The sequence below is a fragment of the Zonotrichia albicollis genome, chromosome 29 (assembly GCF_047830755.1).
Source record: "Zonotrichia albicollis isolate bZonAlb1 chromosome 29, bZonAlb1.hap1, whole genome shotgun sequence".
NCBI classification, from domain to species: Eukaryota; Metazoa; Chordata; class Aves; order Passeriformes; family Passerellidae; genus Zonotrichia; species Zonotrichia albicollis.
The window spans coordinates 2100321-2118820 of NC_133847.1; the positions used below are offsets into that span (position 1 = coordinate 2100321).

Consider the following 18500-nt stretch of genomic DNA (forward strand, 5'->3'; position numbering starts at 1 on the left):
CTGGGCAGCCTGGGCAGTGCCCAGCAGCCTCGGGGGGCAGAACCTTGCCCTGAGCTCCATGCCAAGGCCTGGCACAGCTGCAGCCCTTGCTGGGCTCCTGTCCCTGTGCCAGAGCAGAGCTCAGCCCCTCCAGGAGACAGATCCCAGTGACCCCAGAGGATCAGTGCCATCCTGCCTTCCCAGGCTGATCAGACTGAGGCTGCTGCAAGGATCCAGCTGGGCTTGGGATGTGCCAGGGAAACAACAGCACCTGTTCCTGGCACCGCCCAGGTCCCTGGTCCTGGCCACACAGGGGCTGGTGGGCAATTCAGTGCCCCCACTCCCAGCTGTTAGAAGTGCTCAAAGAGGGCAGGATATCCCAGCCCAGACAGATGGGAATCTAACAGGCAGACAGAACCATAGAGTAATGAGAGTTAGAAGGGACCTTAAAGCTCATTCCCATCCCCTGCCATGGCAGGGACACCTCCCACTGTCCCAGATGCTCCCAGCCCTGTCCAGCCTGGCCTTGGGCACTGCCAGGGATCCAGGGGCAGCCCCAGCTGCTCTGGGAAATCCATTCCAGGGATGGATTCCACAATTCCTGATTCCCAGTCTCCCACCCAGCCCTGCCCTGTGGCAGTGGGAGCCATTCCCTGTGTCCCAAAAAGTCATCCTAAAAAGTCCCTTTTTTCCCCACCACATTCTTGATTCTTGTCTCAGAGGCTCCAGAGGAGGCCACTAAGCTGATCTTAGGGCTGGAGAACCTTTCCTATGGAGACAGGCTGAGACAACTGGGGCTGAGCCCTGAGCCTCCTTTTCTCCAGGCTGAGCCCCCCCAGCTCCCTCAGTCCCTCCTGGTGCTCCCAGCCCTGCCCAGCCTGGCCTTGGGCACTGCCAGGGATCCAGGGGCAGCCCCAGCTGCTCTGGGAAATCCATTCCAGGGATGGATTCCACAGTTCCCAATCTCCCATCCAGCCCTGCCCTGTGGCAGTGGGAGCCATTCCCTGTGTCCTGTCCCTGCAGGCCTTGTCCCCAGTCCCTCTGCAGCTCTCCTGGAGCCCCTTCAGGCCCCAAAAGGGGCTCTGAGGTGTCCCTGGAGCCTTCTCCTGTCCAGGTGAGCAGGCCCAGCTGTGCCAGGCTGGCTCAGAGCAGAGGGGCTCCAGCCCTGGCAGCATCTCCGTGGCTCCTCTCTACTTGATGTGGGTAAATGTTGTGACATCCCTGGGACAGCTCTGTTGTCTCTACATCCACCACTGGCTCCCCCTGGGCTCCCTCCCTTGCCATGATGGAAATGGCCCTGGGTGAATCCTGCACCCAGAGCAGGGAGCACAGGCTGGGCAGGAGTGAAGAGGATCCTCTCCAGGCCACCAGGACAACAGAGACAACAGTCAGGTATTTACAGTGTCCTTCAGCTGTGTGCACTGGGAATATAGCACCAGGTGAGAGATGAGGCCCTCCAGAGTAACAAAACAGCACTTTGCACGAAATGCACCCCCTGAAGACACCCATTTGTTGTGTATAATTAAAAATACTACCAATAATTGCAGTTTGAGTGTCCCTGCACACAACCATTAACAATGGAGATGCACCAGGCTGAGGAGCTGGTCACACGTGGGACACGTGCTGCAGCAGGGCACCCCACAGGGCATGAGGAATTGCAAATTAGCAGCAGCCAGGTCCGGCAGCAACACTTGCCAGACCTGCTGGGCCCCTTCCAAAGCCATCTCTCCCCTCTGGAAAGGGCACAAGGAGCGTGGAGGGCTGGAGCTGGCAGGCTGAGCCAACGTGTGCTGCTCGGGCAGCCCTGGGCTGGGGCAGGATGGGAGGTGAGCTCAGGCAGGGCTGCACCAAACCCCAGAGTCCTGACCCCAGAGATCATCTGAGAGCTCAGAATGGACATGGGAGCCCTGAGGAACAGGGCAGAGGGAATTCACAGAATCCCAGAATGATTTGGATTAGAAGAGACCTTAAAACCCATCCAGTGCCAGCCCTGCCATGGCAGGGACACCTCCCACCATCCCAGGCTGCTCCAAGCCCTGTCCAGCCTGGCCTTGGGCACTGCCAGGGATCCAGGGGCAGCCCCAGCTGCTCTGGGCACCCTGTGCCAGGGCCTACCCACCCTCACAGGGAGGAATTTCTTCCCAATATCAAAGCTGAACTTACTAATTACTGCCCACCAGTACTGAACTTACTAATTACTGCCCTCTCATTAAAGACAGGGCAGTGCTGGAGGCTGTACCTGTTCTTTCAGAGGGTGCACACCAAGCCCAGCTTCCCCTCAGATTTTTACACTGATCCCATCAGAGCCCCCTGAGCCTCACGGCCTGGAACTGCCTCATCCATGGGAGGAAAGAGCTCTGCTGGGAAGAGAGCCCTGCACTGCCTCAGCAATTCTGGCAAAGTTAAAACTGTGCTTAAACAAGGTCTGTGGCAAACTGGCAGTTTCTAAACAAAAGCTGTCACTTATCTCAGTACAGCTTTGGCTCTGGCACACCCAGCATTCTCTGTACTCTTCCACAGTTCAAGATCTTAAATCCAGCCAGGAGGATTCTTCTCCAGGTGGGAGATGAACAAAAAAAACCCAAAAGAACCCCCCAAAACCTTGCCTTGAAAACATGCACCCTTCACCCCTCAAGTTAAGCACACACTGAGGCAGGGACTGGGTTGTATTTGCCTCTCCCCAGCTGCTGCCAGAGCATCCCCACAGCACTGCCACCATGTCCCTGCTCTTCCCAGACTTGCTCCTCATGTGTCCATTAGGAACCAGCTGTCCTCTGGCAGGACAGGACACCCTCACTCCCAGGAGTGAAATAAATTCAACGGGAAACAATTAATTGCAAGAGAGAGTCCTTCATATTTCAAGCCAGGCTGGACAAGGCTTGGAGCAGCCTGGACTGTGCAAGGTGCCCCTGGCCATGGCAGGAGATGGAATGAGAGGGGTCCAAATCATTCTGGGGTTGTTTCAACATCACTGCAAAGCCCAGGAGAAGCCCCGGGGAGCAGGAACACGCACAGGAGGAGCAGAGATGGGGTGTGACCCTGGCTTGAGGCACACAGGTGTGAAGACCTCCCCCTGACATTTGTTGCCCCAAACATGTTTCCTGCTGACCTGCACTCCCTGCCTGCAGCTTTTGGCCCCTCCAACTCTTTTCTTCCAGACCCTGCTTTCCATATCCTGGTAAATGGGATGTGCCCATGGGAAAAACAGGGAGCAGAAAGGGGAGAGGGAGGAGAGCACGAGCTTCCCAAGGGCAAAGGCAACACCAGAGCAGAAAGCCCGACTGGCACAGAGGAGATGAACTCACTGAGAGTGCCCAGGCTGTGTTAGCAGCACACAGGTGTGTCCCTGCCATGGCTGGAGAATCCTCCTGCATCCCAGGAGCAGCAATGGAAAGGCTCCAGAGCTGTGGAGAGGAGGGGATGGCAGGGACTGGATTTGGAGGAATGAGACTGCACAGCTTCGCAAGCTGGATCTGGCCATGGCAAGGATTTTCCATGGAACCCCAGAATGGTTTTTGGGTTGGAAGTGACCTGAAAGCTCCTCTTCTTCCAAACACCTGCTGTGGCAGGGACACCTCCCACTGTCCCAGGTCCCTCCCAGCCCTGTCCAGCCTGGCCCTGGGCACTGCCAGGGATCCAGGGGCAGCCCCAGCTGCTCTGGGAAATCCATTCCAGGCATGGATTCCACAATTCCTGATTCCCAATCTCCCACCCAGCCCTGCCCTGTGGCAGTGGGAGCCATTCCCTGTGTCCTGTCCCTGCAGGCCTTGTCCCCAGTCCCTCTGCAGCTCTGCTGGAGCCCCTTCAGGCCCCAAAAGGGGCTCTGAGGTGTCCCTGGATCCTTCTCTTTCCCAGGTGAACACTCCCAGCTCTCCTTTGATTTCAGTTGATAATGGCTAAACAATAACATTTACTTGGAAACAAATGGTCACACCAACAGCCTGGCAAGTGAGTTTTCCTGCTTTGCCTTTTTCTGTTGTGGTGGCTTTGTGTTTGGTGTGTTTGGTGACAGTTTGCACGGGCACACCACAAAAACACACAGCCCGGATCCCAAACTTGAAGGGGAAGTGTCAGTTCTAAATATCGAGTCCCATATTGCACACCTCATGTCTGCCTTTCATCATCCATCAAAATAGCAAGTGGAGCCCAGCACTCCCACTTCAGCATAAGCAAAACATGTGGGAACTCGAGGCAGTTAGTAGGAAAACGTGATAGAGCCTTGCTAATAAAAGCTCCTGCTTTCCTCACTATGGAAAACAGTTGCAAATGGGTTTCTGCAGCCTGGGACTCTGCTGACAGCATGGTGACAGAAACGCTGTGCTTGGCTCTTGCCAGCCCTGCTGTCCCTGCAAACCACCCAGCTCCAGAGCAGAGGGGAGCCCAGCACCATCCTGCTGTACCAGACCCTGCCCATCCCACTCAGTGCTTCCCAACGCAGGGCTGCCTGCACACTCAAAATAATTAAACCTTCAAACAGCTCCCCCATAGCACCAATTAAAGAGACAACCCCAGCTTGCAGAGAATTTATGACTCTCGGTGCTGTTGCCACAGGTATCTGAGTTTGTGCTCTGTTTAAAGAGAGTTTCAAAGGGGATCCGGGCTCGCCTCCCTCCAGGGAGAATCCATTTGCTTTGTTCACCAGACTATAACTTAAAATTTGTTACATGCACCAGCTTGTAAGCCTTTGAAAAACTCCCTGCTCCACCAGCTTCAAATGGACTTGATGAACTTCCCCTGATCAAAGCGATTCCCTCACAGGGAGCCTCAGCTCACGAGCAAGGAAGCACCCAATGAATTTGGGGGTGGGGATCACAACATGGGCCAGGAGGGGACTCCCCCTCCCAAACCCACCTGAGAGCCCAAGCAAAGAGCCCAACCCACTTTGGCACAAAGCATGAAGGAAAAGGCATTAATGCTGAATTCGCTTATTTAAAAGGGAGGAAAAGAAAAAAAAAATTAACAGGGGTTTTTCTTGCTGAGAGAGAATAATTTGTCAGAAGAGACCCCATGGCTCCCATCCCATCAGGACTCAGTCCTGGCACCCCACAACATTTGGGATGGGAAGGGAGATGGTTGCACACCCTCCGCACCACCCAAAGGTGGAAGTGCTGCTCGTGTGCTGCTCCAGGAGATGTTTTACCTCACACACAGCCAACCACATGCCTTGGGTTTATTTCCCTGCTCTGCAGAGACCAAACCCCTTTGCTGGAGCAAAGGTGCAGCCGGCACGCACCAACCCTGCCGAAAACTCAGCAGCCACGAGGCCACAGCACAACTCTGCTGCCTCCAGCCACTCCCACTGCCTCGATGTCAATTAAAATGGTCATTTCCATGTGAAATTCAGCCCCAGTGGTTTCCTGCTCGAGGCAGGGCTCGATGAAGCACTGGGAGGGAGCTTGCTGCAGCTCAGATTAGTCATTTATGAACTATGATACGACAGGGGACACGCTTTGAGATGTTTTGCTACTGCAATAGCAAACACACTTTGGGGAGGGGAAGGTGAACCCCTTTGAGGCACGGGCTGAAATAAACAGCCAGCAGAAAACAGCCCATGCTGGCAAACACTGGTTGCACTCCCAGCCCCAGGAAGACCAAACTTCCCGCGGTGACCTATATGTGCTATAAATGCTGCAGCCACGGGCTGGGTGACGTCAGCTCCATCCTTGTGGCAATTGTTGGGTCTCTCCTTGCCAAGAAAAGGCAAAGCGGAGGTGCTGAATTGTCCATGCGGCGGGGGAGCCAAACCAGTTCCTCCCCGGAGCATTTGAGGACAGAAAGGAGGGAAACAGTGGCAGAGCTTAAAATAAAAGCAGAAGGCAAATAGGAAAGCAAAGGGATCTCAAAGCTGGAGGGTTTGTGTGAACTCTTTGAATTTTTTTTGGCCTCAGGAAGATAAAAGGGTTCCCTTGGTAAAGGGGCCACCAGCAGTTATTAGAAACATGGAATTGTTAAGGTTGGAAAAGATTTTTAGGATGTTCAAGTGCAACTGTCAGCCCAGCACCATGTCCTCAAGTGCCACACCAACACCTGCTCTGAGCACTTCCAGGGATGGTGATTCCATCCCTGCCCTGGGCAGCCAACGGTTAACAACACTTCTGGTAAAGAAATGTTGAATTAGAAAAGGATTTGGATTTGGGATGATTTTAACACTGGGACTGCCTGTTTCAAATGCTTCTGTTCCTTTATTTACCAGCTGGGCTTTGGAAGCAAAAATCTCATTTTGGCCAGGACTGATCAGTCAGTGCTTTGCTCCCTTCCCTCCTTCCTCCTCACTTCCCTGGGGAGGAAAGAGCCTGGAGATAACAGCTCTTTTGGAGGGGAAAAAGAATAAAAGCTGCAGGCTGCCCCAGCATTTCCACATTGAGATGGAAGAGGGAGATCATGAATTCCCATGTCCAACCCAATTACACCAACCCAGGGACTGGCTCCCGTCCTGGGGGAAGGATAAAACACCATTATTTCTTGGCACACAAGACAACATCAGTTTGTTATCTTGAGGTTACCACAACAAGCCCAAATAAAGAGATCCTGGTGCTGTGGTGCACAGCATCAAGCTAAGACTCAGACAAATCAGTGTTTGCTGCTTCTTTGCAGGCAGAGGGGAAATGCTGCACTGCCTTCACTGAGAAGTGCTTGGAACACATGTGGCACGTTAAAGAAACAGCCCAGGCCTTCCTGCACGGCAAGATCTAGGGTGATCACCTCCAGCTCCAGGCTGTGGTGTGGCTGTGAGGTGCTCTGCTCCCCCTGCAAGTCCAGATCCCCAAATCCAAGGACCATCTCCTCTCCACCCTCTGACCACATCATAATGATGATTCCAAATCAAATTTTGAGCTGGATGACAGCCTGTGTCTTGGGGGATGAACTACCTTGGGGACTGACCAAGGCCAGGTTGGAAGGGGCTTGGAGCAGCCTGGTTTAGTGGAAGGTGTCTCTGCCCATGGCAGGAGGTGGAAAAAGATGAGCTCCAAGGTCCCCTCCAACCCAAAGCCTTCCATGATTCTGCAATTCTAACTAGTACCTGATTGCATCTGTGAATAAAGCTAAACCAACAAACCAACAATCTCTGAGAACAACCTCTTGCCATTTCCTAGGGCCTTGTTTAGACACCTTGGACCCTTCTAACAGGCAGGGCACAGCCCTCTGCATGGCACAGCTCGCTGATGTCATACTGCAGTTATTCACCCACCAGCTAAAAGCCAAAGATGCAGGAGCAGGAAGGAGTCCCAAAGCTGACACTTAGATGAGATTTGTCCCCTGAACTCCAGGTGAGACCAAGGATGGCTGACCAAGGGATAAATGTGCTGCTGGAGCAGAGCTCTTTCCCTACACCCAGCCCAGAGCTGCATTCCCAAGGCAGGATGCCCTCAGCAGGATGAGGGAGCCTCTGCTGTGTCCGAGGCTGGGACAGCAGGGATTGTGCAACGTCCCTCAGTGCAGTTGTATAACATCAGGGCTCTGTTTTTATGAACTGCTCCCAGTCAGGCCCAGAGAGCAGCAGCCCAGAGGAAGGGTGGTGTCAACATTACCTTTCACTCACCCGAAAGAAAAGAAAGGGTGGGGGGAGAATCACAGATTTGGTGTCATTTGGGCTGGAGGGGGTCTGGCTGTGCTGCAGGGCCCTGCTCCAGGCTCTGCTCCTGGCCAGCACCACTGAGCAGGCAGCCAAGGCAGGCTCTGAGCAGGAAACGGGTTAATGGGAGCTCCTGCACTGCTCTGCTCCCCCCAGTGTGCAGCACGTCTTTTGTGGATTATTTTAACAGCAGAAGGCACACAAGGAACACTCGCTGAAGAGATCAGCTTCCATCTGGGCTAACCCGAGAGTTTTCTCCCCTCCAATTTCCTCCAGCACCCACTCAACAGCTTCCCTCCCTGCCAAAGTGTTTGCTCAAACCATCTTGACATGCAGCTAAACAGCTCAGTTGGAGAGCATCACATTTGCCTGCTCTAGGAGGGCAGGAGCAGGGCAGGGCAGGGCAGGGCTCCCACCCTGCTGCTGCAGGTCCCCAGTGCCCCACTGGGGCATCAAAGCTGCTCTCCAGAAATCCCAGCCCAATCTCTGGGACGCTCCCAGTGTCACAGCACAGCCAGGAGTTTCCCTGTACAGGGAAGGTCGAGTTTTAACCATCCAAAAAGTGTTCAGCAAGAAAGGCAGATGAGCTGAACTTCCCTCGTGCCAGGGGCTGTGTGAGTCCTGACAGAGCAGCTTCCTTGGGCATTAAAGCCCTGGCCCAGCACTGTCTCAGCCTCAAACCCACCAGCACAATTTTCAGCCTCCAATTGCAGCCACTTCTCCAGCCCACTCCTCCCCAAAGCCCTTGGATGTTGGCATCCCTGCTCCCCTCCTGGCACCCTGGAAGGCTTTGCAAGATTCCTTTGGGAATGCTGAGATCCCACCCAACAGCAGCGAGCTGCTGGGGGGGCTGCATGGAGCAGACACTCAAAATGCACCAGCAATGAGCTACCACCCCCATCTTCAGAAGGGAACAGCAAAAGTCTTCCAGGGCAGTGCAGACACATCTAAGCAGCTTAGAGAGCAGCCCTGTCTGCTCCAGGCTCCTGGAGCAGTGGGACAACAACCTCCAGCTCAGACAGCAACATCTTAATGGGAGACAGCTCAGCAAGAGCAGCTTTGCCCACCCAGAGACACATGGAGCAACAAGGAAACCATCCAGAGCACCACCCGAAAAATACATCACCAAAATACAGAACCCCCTCCCCGACAGTGCCGCTGGAACCAAACACAAATTTATTACAACAAACATTATGGCATAAGGGGAAAAACGAGATGACAGTACCTGATCCTCCAAACTGAGTGCTCGCAAGGGTCGTGGGTCTGTTTTTTCCATTAGCCACTGGCAAGGGAAACATCTAGAAAAACAAGGAGATGAGAGAGAAGGGAAGAGAAAAGAGATTTCAGTATGTTGGTTTTACAGTGCTCTGCAAAGGGGTCACACTGGGGGAGGGGAGGGGAAGGCAGCCCATTATTGATGCAAAAACCTTTCCTTGGCTCAGGAGGGGCAGGAGGGAGGCACAGCCCTGCTCCCACACACATCCCCACGTGTGGGCAGCTGGAAACCAGCCAGGGAGCAGCCCTGCCGTGCTCCAAACCATCATTCCACCCCAAAGCTGCTCAGCCTGGCTACAGGTGAGCCCTGGGGAAAGGCGACTCCATTGATAAAAAGCCAGCAGGATAATGACAGCAAAGCTGTTTTATCCCTCACTGTCCCAGCTCCCACAGGAGCCCTGGTGCCATCCCACACCTCCAGCCACGTGCAGTGCCTGGGCAGGACAAGGGCTGCCTGTGGGTCTGGCTCAGGGATGAGCCCCCATCCTCATGGAGCAGCTCCCACCCCACTGCTTTGGGAGCACCAGGACCTGACACAGCCCCAGCCTGGGGAGAGGAAGCTGCTCCAAGGGCAAATACAGTTACTCATGATTTTAAAAATTAATATATTTCACAGAATTGGTCGCTCTGGAGACTTGTTTGCTCTATCACTGCAGCTTCATTATCACAACCGAGCCTCTCCTGCCAGGAGCTTCCTCAAAAACACACCTCGTCACCTAACCTGTATAAATATTTTTAATAAAAGTTGGGAGAGTTTCAGAGGCTGCTATTTAATAATTTACATGCACCTGCGTGCAGCAGAAAAGAAAACTAATTCTCCTGCACACAAATGGAGCTCCAGCCAATAAAACAACTGGTGGGAAAACGCTTAGTGAATTAACATTTTAATATCCTTTTTCTACTCAAGATACTTTCACCACCAAGTCATTTGAATTTTTATTATTTTTAGCTTTGTAATGTCTGAATAACTCAAAAGTTTAATGCTTTGAAGATTAAACAATGTAATGGCACAAGAGCCTACAGAAAGGCAGCGTTTCATGCCCTGACATAGCTGATGTCTGGCTGTGGTCAGAAACATTCCTTTGTACAGAACTGTCTGCCCAGCTTTGTTTTCACAAATGCTGGGGAGGAGAAAAAAACCCAACAAAAAACAGTTAAATGTGGTAAAGATGCAAAGAGAGCAGTTAAGGAACCAACTGCCATTCATAAAGAGCACAAATTTGGGATCATATATATGCATGTGCAGGGTGTAGATGTTTTATCCACGGATTTAAATGAAGGTGTAAACAGTGTTTAGTGCTCATCCCAGCTGCCTGCACACACCTGCCCTCACCTGCCTGCACAGGGCCCCCTGGCCCCCTCAGATGTGCCCCCAGGCTGCTGCTCACCCCAGGGGCTCCTGAGGTGTTTGGGGTGGCCCAGCAGCCCCACCGTCGGATGAGCTTTGTTTCCTCAGGAAGTTGGGCTAGAAAATAAAAACAAACCCCAAAGATTGCAGCTCACCTTCCTCTGCACTGCTGCAGGGCTTCCCTGCATCCCCTCCCCCTTGCAGGGCACGAGGGGGGCTCTGCAAACATCTCCAATGGTGCTGAAAATTGAACTGAGGTGCCTGATCCCACCCTGCCTGTGCTCTCACTCCCTCTTCTCAAGGTGGGGAAGATTGAGATCAAACTCCCTTTTTGCCAAGTGGCAAGGAGCAGGGCTGTGTGTGTGAGCAGGGGGGAAGGGATGCACCATGAACCGACTAGAAAAAAGCACACTCACCAAGAAAAACCAACAAAACAAAACAAACCCCAAAACAAACAAACAACCCCCCCAAAAACAGCACTGCTGGCTCTTTTCATCAGCATTTCTGCCCAGCACTTGCTGAGGCTGAAAAACTCAAGGTTTGAGCAGCAAAAATGAAGGGAGAAAAGGAACAGCCTCGTTCCATTGTGCACCCAGCACCTCCTGCTTGTGCAGAACAGGAGCGTCCCCCCAGGGCAGCAATGCCCAGCACCCCCAAAACACCCCCACACAGCCCAGGGAACCCAGCCCCTCCTCCAGCTGCTTGGAGAGAGATTTTGAGGCTGATGCAACACCTTCCTGCTCTGACTCCCCAGGGGATTTAGGAGCCATGGACCCCTTCCTGCAGCAGGGCAAGTAGAGATGCTAAAGGAAAGAATCCTGGAATATCCTGAGCTGGATCCCACAGGGATCATTGATCCAGCCCTGTCCCTGCCCAGCCACCCCAACACCCCCACCATGAGCACCCCCGGGAGCTCCTGCAGCTCTGGCAGCCTTGGCACCATTCCCTGGGCAGCCTGGGCAGTGCCCAGCAGCCTCAGGGGGCAGAACCTTGCCCTGAGCTCCATGCCAAGGCCTGGCACAACCTCACGCTGTCAAAGAAGGGTGCTGGGGAGCAGAGAACCCCAGGTTACCCCTCCACATCTATCACTTGCCAACCACAGGAGGCGTTTTGGGCTTTTTTCTTGCTCCCAGCCTCTTTTTCCACTGTGGTGTGGGCTGAAGCTGCCCCGAGGAGCCCGGCACAAGTCATACATGAAGTGCCTTCGCTGGCGTGTGTTGCTCAGAGGCAAAGTTCATCCACCCACTGCAAATTTCCTTTCTGCTTTTAAATGCTGCTTTAAAAATAAACTGGGGGGAGGGAGGAGATGAACCGGAGCTGGCACCTACCAGGGGACCCAGGCATTGAGGGACCCAAGAGCTCTCAAGAGTTGTAATTGGGTCATTAGTTGGCCTTTGTTAGATTTGAATAATGTAGATTTGAACGGTTATGTAAAATCCCCTATCTTAAGTTGCTGTATTTGGTTTTTCAAGCCCTATCTCCAGCCTCCCGGAGAGCTGACAACAACTTCTTCGTTCCCTCCTAGCTCAATTTCCACCCCTTCCAAAGAATTTATTCTCCCTTGTTTCTCCCTGCGTAAAAGAGGCAAATCCAGAGCATGAGGAGATCCAAATGCCTGCACCCTCCCCTGAGGAGGTTATAGCCAAGAGACCCCCACAGTTCACACAGCAAACCCCCAAGAGAGTAAGGGAATTTGCCAGAAATGAGGAACATCAAGCAGCATGTCATTTATTGTGCACATCTAGAAATGCACTTCTTTTCAAATTAAATCAGTGCTCATTCTCTCTCCTCTCCCACCTGATGAACTCCAGGCTGAACCAACCTCAGGCCTGAACTCCAAACCCAAAATCTATTTTGCAGCATGGAAAGCATCCAGCTGTTAATTTGGGGAGAAGAGGGAATTTGACTCAAAATACATGGACGTGTTATACATGTTCACTTAAGACAGACCTTCCTGACTACAGTCCCAAATGCCCACTGTGTGTGTGCAGTCGAACTTTAAACTCCACAGCTGCTTCTCTCTGGACAGAACTCTGAGTTTTACCATGGAAATGCAGGCACTGGGCCTTGGCTGGAGCAGGGCACGGCCTCAGCATCCTCCAGCAGAGCAGCAGGAGCTGCTCCAGCCCTGCCTGCTGCCAACACTTGGGCTCCCACTCCGGATGCGGGGCTGGAGCCGCGGTGCAGCGAGAGCAGCAGGTCCTGTGTGACTGCTCAAGCCCCTGCCCACCCTGCAGAGAGCCAGAAACCCCCTGTGCCAGGCAGCTCCCCGCAGCATATGGTTAATACTCTGCTAATAATCGTGGCTGTTAGCAGCACCTCGCTCCTGCCAGAGCCCCCGGCTGGCATTGGCACGCGCCCGCTCCCAGCTCGGCTGGCACTCGGTGCCACCAACACCCCCAGGGCTGCTCTGCCCCCCTGTCCCCTGCCTGGGCGGTCCCTGCCCTCCAGAGCCCAGCCAGGACACCTGTGTGGCACCTTCCCACTGCACACCAGTGCTGGCACAGCTGAGACACTGCCTGGGATAACCAGTAACCATGAAAAGTCCTAGAATCCTGGAAAATCCTGAGCTGGAAGGGATAAAAGATCATCCAGCCCAGCCCTTGTCCCTGCACAGCCACCTCAACAATCCCACCCTGAGCACCCCTGAGAGCCTGGATGTGGCACTGGGTGCCAGGGTTCTGTTGAGGTGTTGGGGCTGGGCTGGACTCGATGATCTTGGAGGTCTCTTCCAACCCAGTGATTCTGCGAATTTTGTGATTCTGTGTCCAAATGCTCCTGGAGCTCTGGCACCCTTGGGGCTGGCACCATTCCCTGGGGAGCCTGGGCAGTGCCCAGCATCCTCAGGGCAAAGAACCTTGTCCTCATATCCAAGTCCTTGTGGTTGAGCATCTCCCAACAGCAGAGGACAAGGGCAACTCCCCCATACACAGCCTGGCAAAGCCTGGCAGCCACCAAAGCTCAGCCTAAGCCACAGGCTGAGCTGCCCACTCGGGTCTATAGGCAGGATGTTTTCTCGAAAGCTCCTCTCCAGATCTGGCAGCCCATCTGGGCCTGCTGCCAGGGAGCAGTGGTGAAGGCAAGCTTACAAATTACCTGCACTTTGGGGTAATTAGAAAAGGCAATTTATCTGGGGGTAGAGGCAAGTGTGCTGCCATGCAACCCCAAACATCACTGGGCCTTTCCTCTGACTCCTGCTCACTTACAGATTCCTTTGATTTTTGCTCTTTTTGGCAAATTACAGTGGCACAAAGCTTTGGTGAGTGTTCAATATCTACCCAATAGATTTATTTATTAAAGAGGGGATGAGTCTCTTCTTTCAGGACTGCAAGTCCAGTTTGCAGCATCTCACACAACCCTGTCATTTACATCCCCCAGGAACTCATGGCAGGCCATGCCACCCTCCTAGGGCCTTAAAATTCCCTCCCTGCACAGCAAAACACATTGGAGGGCTGGACCACAGACTGCTGGGGCTGAACACATTTTTCCTAGAAAAAAGGAATCAAAATACTGATCTGAAGCAAATGCTTCCAGCTGCTCTGAGTATCTCTACTTTTCCCTCCCCTCTACTCTCCTGGAGAGGATTACTGAACCAATGCTCCACTCCTGTTTATTCAAAGAAAAATATAAATACATTTGAAAGAGCGAGCTTTGTGGTCAAAAATCCTGCATCCCAAGGACACAGCGAGAGCAAACCATGGAGCACCTCTTCAACAGACCCATCTACTGTCTAGGAAGCTTTTCCATTTCAGCTCCTCATCCTTGAGGAGAGCTGTTAATATTCCCTTTATGCAAAGAGAGGAGCAGGGTGTGTGGAGATGAGGGTTTGTGAAACAGAGCTGGCTGCAGGCCAGGCTGCGCCGGAGCCCATCGGCCAAGGGATCCTGCAGGGAACATCTCCGAGTCATCTGCTGGCAAATGACATCCACAGGCCCTGGTGCTGTGAGCAGCACCCCCAGCACCCCCACACAGCCTTGGAGAGCACAGGGTGAGTGCTGGTCCCTCCCAGAATTACACCAGTGGAAGAGTGTTGAATCCAACCCCAAATTTAACCTTTTTGGCATGGATTCACCTCCAAGGACAGAAATATTTGTGGACAGAGGGACCAGGTCAAGACTCCTCCTGGGAATACAGCTCTAGGCATGCAAATGAGGATGGCTGGTTAAATTGGAAAATAAGGTCTTGGGGTTTTTTTAAAGCTCTAAATGGTGAACGGGATTTGATTTTTATTTTTCCAAGGAGGAGAAAAAGTGAAGCAGGAGCTGCTGCAGCCCCCATCAGAGAGCAGATTCTGGGTTACTGACCCAAAGTGCAGCTGATGGAAAGCCCCAGGGCTCCTGCCAACCTGCAGGAGCTCTGAGAGGGACAAATAACCCCAGAAAGCCCTGAACAGATTTCTGCTTTTACAGGGGTGCCATCACTGCAGTCCCTGCACCACTTTAAAACATTCTGCCAGAAAAGCCCATTACCAGCAATTTAACAGAAGCAGCCTCCCAGCAGAAGTATGAAACTGGGAGCACTGGGCCTCTCCTGCAGGAGAATTGTTCTGGGGGGCCGAGAGACACCCCCAGAGCCCTGTGAGGACAGGTACAACCCCCACCTATAGAAAAAGCTTTATTTCCCAGGGCTGAACCTCAGCGTGCGGATGCAGAACCCCCAGGTGCCACAGGTGACCCCAGCTCTGCCACCCCTGTTTGTCCCTTCTCCCCACAGGGCAGGAACAGGAGCCCAGCAGGGCTGTGGGCTGGGTGACCCAGGCTGGGGTGACTCTCACGGCCATTCCCCCTCCTGGAGCTGTTGTTTCTATCTCTGCAGCACATTTGCTTATCTGCACAGCAAGACACAGGCTTGGAGAGCCGTGAGGGTGCAACACACAACAGAGGAACCCAACAGACAGTTGTGTGCCTTTGAACAGCAGCTCTGCCCTCCACCAGTCACCTGCCAAGCAGAGGCAGCAGCGCTGGCAGTGCCACGGCGGGATGTGCCAGGGACTAACCCCGCTCTGCTGTGACTAAAGGGACTTCTCCTCCCCCCGAGCTGTGCACACCCTTCAGGGGGAACTCTTAGGTCCTGTTTCTTTGAAAATAAACAGCTCCTAAATGCAGCTCAAGGTTTCCAGGATACAGAAGAGCAGAGCATGGGGAGCACAAGTGTCCAACTCCTGCAAAAATAACGCGCTGGAGAGCTTGGACACATTTCAAACTGTGACAAAATAACCTGTGGGAGCAAAAGTTTAATAGTCTGGATCTAGGGAGAGGAAAAAAGCTTGATTAATCAGCTACTGAAGTTACATCTCTGCACGGCTGCAGAAACAGTCACCCAGTGAGCATTTAAACAGAGAACACACAACTCTGTTAATTCCCCCAAAATTTCCCATCCAGAGAAGAAACCTCTCTGCCTTCCCTTCGAGGGAACAACACACGTTTGAGGGGAAGAGGGGGAGAGAGGAGGGGCAGAGGCTTTGCTTTAACTTGAAAATAAACAAGTTGCAGCACATGTGCACGCACACAAACACGGCACATCTGAAAGCCATCATGTCCAATTTACAGGCTCACATTTCCTCCCCTGTGCAGCTCCCAGCCCCGGGGCTGCGCAGCCCCCCGGCCGCGCTCGCTCACCATACTGAAGTCCAGCAGGTCACTGAGCTCTTTGTCTGTCCCAACTGCAGCCATTCTCTGCTGCTGCTGATTCATATTCCCACAGACTCAACAGTGGCAGTCCTGCAGAAAGCGAGGGGGAGGGGAGAGAGATATTTTAATGACTACAGCAAACTACCCACCCCATTGATGAATATTTTAAAAAGACAGAGCGGAGGGGCAAGAAAAGAAAAAGCCCTGAGCGTGTCGGCAGCGTCAACTGCAGGGCCAGAGCACAGTCGGAGTCCTCACACAGCACCCAGCGGCAGGAACAAGCCTTCTATTGACCAGACACACTTGTATGTTAGTTTTTTGCTGCCAATTCCACTAGTTCAGGCCAATTCTGTTCCTGGCGTGTGGCGAATGAAGGGGGGGAAAAGGAGAAAAAAAATAAAAAAAAGGGGGGAAAAAAAAGAGTGAACTCATTTATCAAAGGGTTCAGGCAAGTTATCACTCAGGCGCTTGTCTGGCTCTGCTCGCCCCCTCGCCTTCCCCCACACTTGCTCCCCGCAGGAGGCTCTCTTGTCCTTGCCGAGTTTTGTTTAAAAAAAAAAAAAAGAAAAAAAAAAAAGTCTGATGTTACAGCTCTTTCCTTCGGGTCGCCGAGCACCTGCAGCTGCTTTTTCAGGGGCTGTGTTTGGGGATGCCCAGCCAGGCCGTGCTCAGTGAGAACTGAACCTCTCCACTCCCAAAAGGGGCTGGAAACAAAAAAATTTTGTTTTCGGAGTGTTTTTTGCAAAAATAAAGCCCTCCAGGCAACCTTGCAAGATAGGTAAATATTATTCTTCCTAATTTTACAGATTATTTTTTTTCAAAAGGGAGATTGATCTTTTTGGCCAGCTTGCTATGATAGAAAAATATTTCTTTGGGAGGGAGGAAGAGAGGCCTGGGATGAGATAAAAGATTCCTTTTTTTTTTGGCCTTTTTTTTTAGGAACTCATTCATGGTTACAAAGGGCAGCTGGCCAATAAATTTAACTCATTAATCGTAAGGTTAAAAAAAAAGAAGGAAAAAAAAAGAAAAAAAAGAAAACTCCACATGATCCAAAGTGTTTGTAGGCTCAGCCATTACATTTCAATGAAGTTTCATAAAAAAAGGCTGAAATCAGCCCAGCGTGTAAAAAGCCTTCACCACTATAAAAAACAGCCCGGGAATTTTCTTTTTTTTTTTCCTTATTTTCATTTTCTTTGAAAAGCCGTTTTCAAAATGTCATCAGTGCATCTGGTCAGTGTTTTTAAAGCCACTTTCCCAACCTCCTGTCCCGGTGCCTCAAGTGGGGCTGGGGGACACGAGAGAAGCCGTGGAAGGAGCAAGGCACATCTCATCCCAGCGCCCCAAACCCTGCACCCCCGAAACACCGGGGGACAACGTGAACAAAACCCTCGGCCGCCCCAAAGCCAGGCTGGGAGGGTTATTTTTATTTATTCCACTCACACTTTCTGACCCCACAGCAGCCCGCGGGGCCGGGGCGCCGGGCCAGGACCCCCTCGCAGATGTGTCCGCGCCCCCGGGGTCCCTCCCCGGCCCGGACAAAGGCTCGGCTGCCCCGGGACGGCCGCGGGCCGGGGCTGAAGTTGTTGCTGCCCCCGGTGCCGTAGGGAGGGGGTCCCGGCCGGCAGCCCCCGCCCAGCCCGGGCAGCGCAGGAGGGCGAAGCGGCCCCCGCGAGCCTCCCCTCCGTGCCGGGGGGGAAAGCCGAAGCTGCCGCCCCCGCGCTGGGTCCCGCGGCTCCCGAGCCGGGAAGGGGCTCCGGGACCCCCGGGGGGCCGCGGCGGGCTGCGCTCGGCTGAAGTTCGCGGCAGGACCGAGCTCCGGGCCCCCCTGCCCGGCGGGGACCGCGCACCCCCTCCCCGCGGCCCGCACGCCCCCCGAGCCCGCCCCGCCGCTGCCGCCCCCCTTCCCCCGGCCCCGGCAAACTTTGCCGAGGGGACAATAGCGCCGAGCCCGTCCCGTCCCGCTCCGCGCCAGCACCCCGAGCGCTCCGAGCCCCGCCGCACCGGCACCCACAGCTCCGGCACCCCGCGCCCGCTGCGCCGGGACCCCCGCTCCGCGCAGCCTCGGGGCGGCGCGGCCGGCTTGGCGTGGTTATTATTTTATTATTCCTACATTTTGTTTTATTTTGTTTTTTACCTGTTCCAGGCCCGGCGCGCCCGGGGCAGGGGAAGCGCATGAAGGGTGTCGGGGGTCGCGGCGGGGGCGGGGGCGGCCGCGGCGCCCAGGCCCGGGGGCGGCGGCGGCGCCTATTGTTCTCCGCCGCCGGCGGATACAATGTAGCGAAGCGGCGCGATCGCCCCGCACCGGGCGGCGCGTGCGCCCCGGCCCGCCCCGCGGCCCCGCCCCGCGCCGGGCCGGGCCCTAACGCTGCTGCTGCTGCTGCCGCCGCCGGGGCCGCCGCTGCCGCTCCGCCTCCCGCCGCTGTTCCGCCCGCCCGCCCCGCGCTCCCTGCATAGTTCCCCGCGCGGCGGCGGCAGCAGCAGCAGCGACGGCAGCTCCCCCCCACGCCCGCCTCTGCCGCCTCCCCCCGCACGCCCTCCCGACTCGCGGCCGCACGCCCCGCCCCCGCCGTATCGCTCCGCCGCCTGCACAAACAGCGGGCAGCCAGGGGGCTGATGCCGGCAAGCACGGGCCTCGCGGAACCGGCACTGGCGTGGCCGCGCCCGGGAGGGCGGAGCGGGGCGGCGGCGGCGCGGC

At 54.3% G+C, this 18500-nt stretch overlaps 1 protein-coding gene across 9 annotated transcripts in view; it reads right to left on the bottom strand.

The window, feature by feature from the left end:
- TCF3 (transcription factor 3) overlaps positions 1-18265 on the bottom strand; it is a 79427-nt gene extending 61162 nt beyond the window's left edge. For 3 of the 9 annotated variants that reach the window (XM_074528941.1, XM_074528937.1, XM_074528931.1), the window contains exons 1-3: positions 17940-18263; positions 15794-15895; positions 8778-8850 (exon numbers count right to left, since the gene is read on the bottom strand). In XM_074528941.1, the coding sequence (XP_074385042.1) occupies positions 8778-8850; positions 15794-15868 (148 nt within the window). In that variant the 5' untranslated portion in view covers positions 15869-15895; positions 17940-18263. Of the gene's footprint in view, positions 1-8777; positions 8851-15793; positions 15896-17939 lie in introns of all 9 variants that reach the window. The other 6 variants (XM_074528936.1, XM_074528935.1, XM_074528932.1 and 3 more) reach the window with 4 other exon arrangements.
- Between the last annotated feature and the right edge of the window lie 235 nt (positions 18266-18500).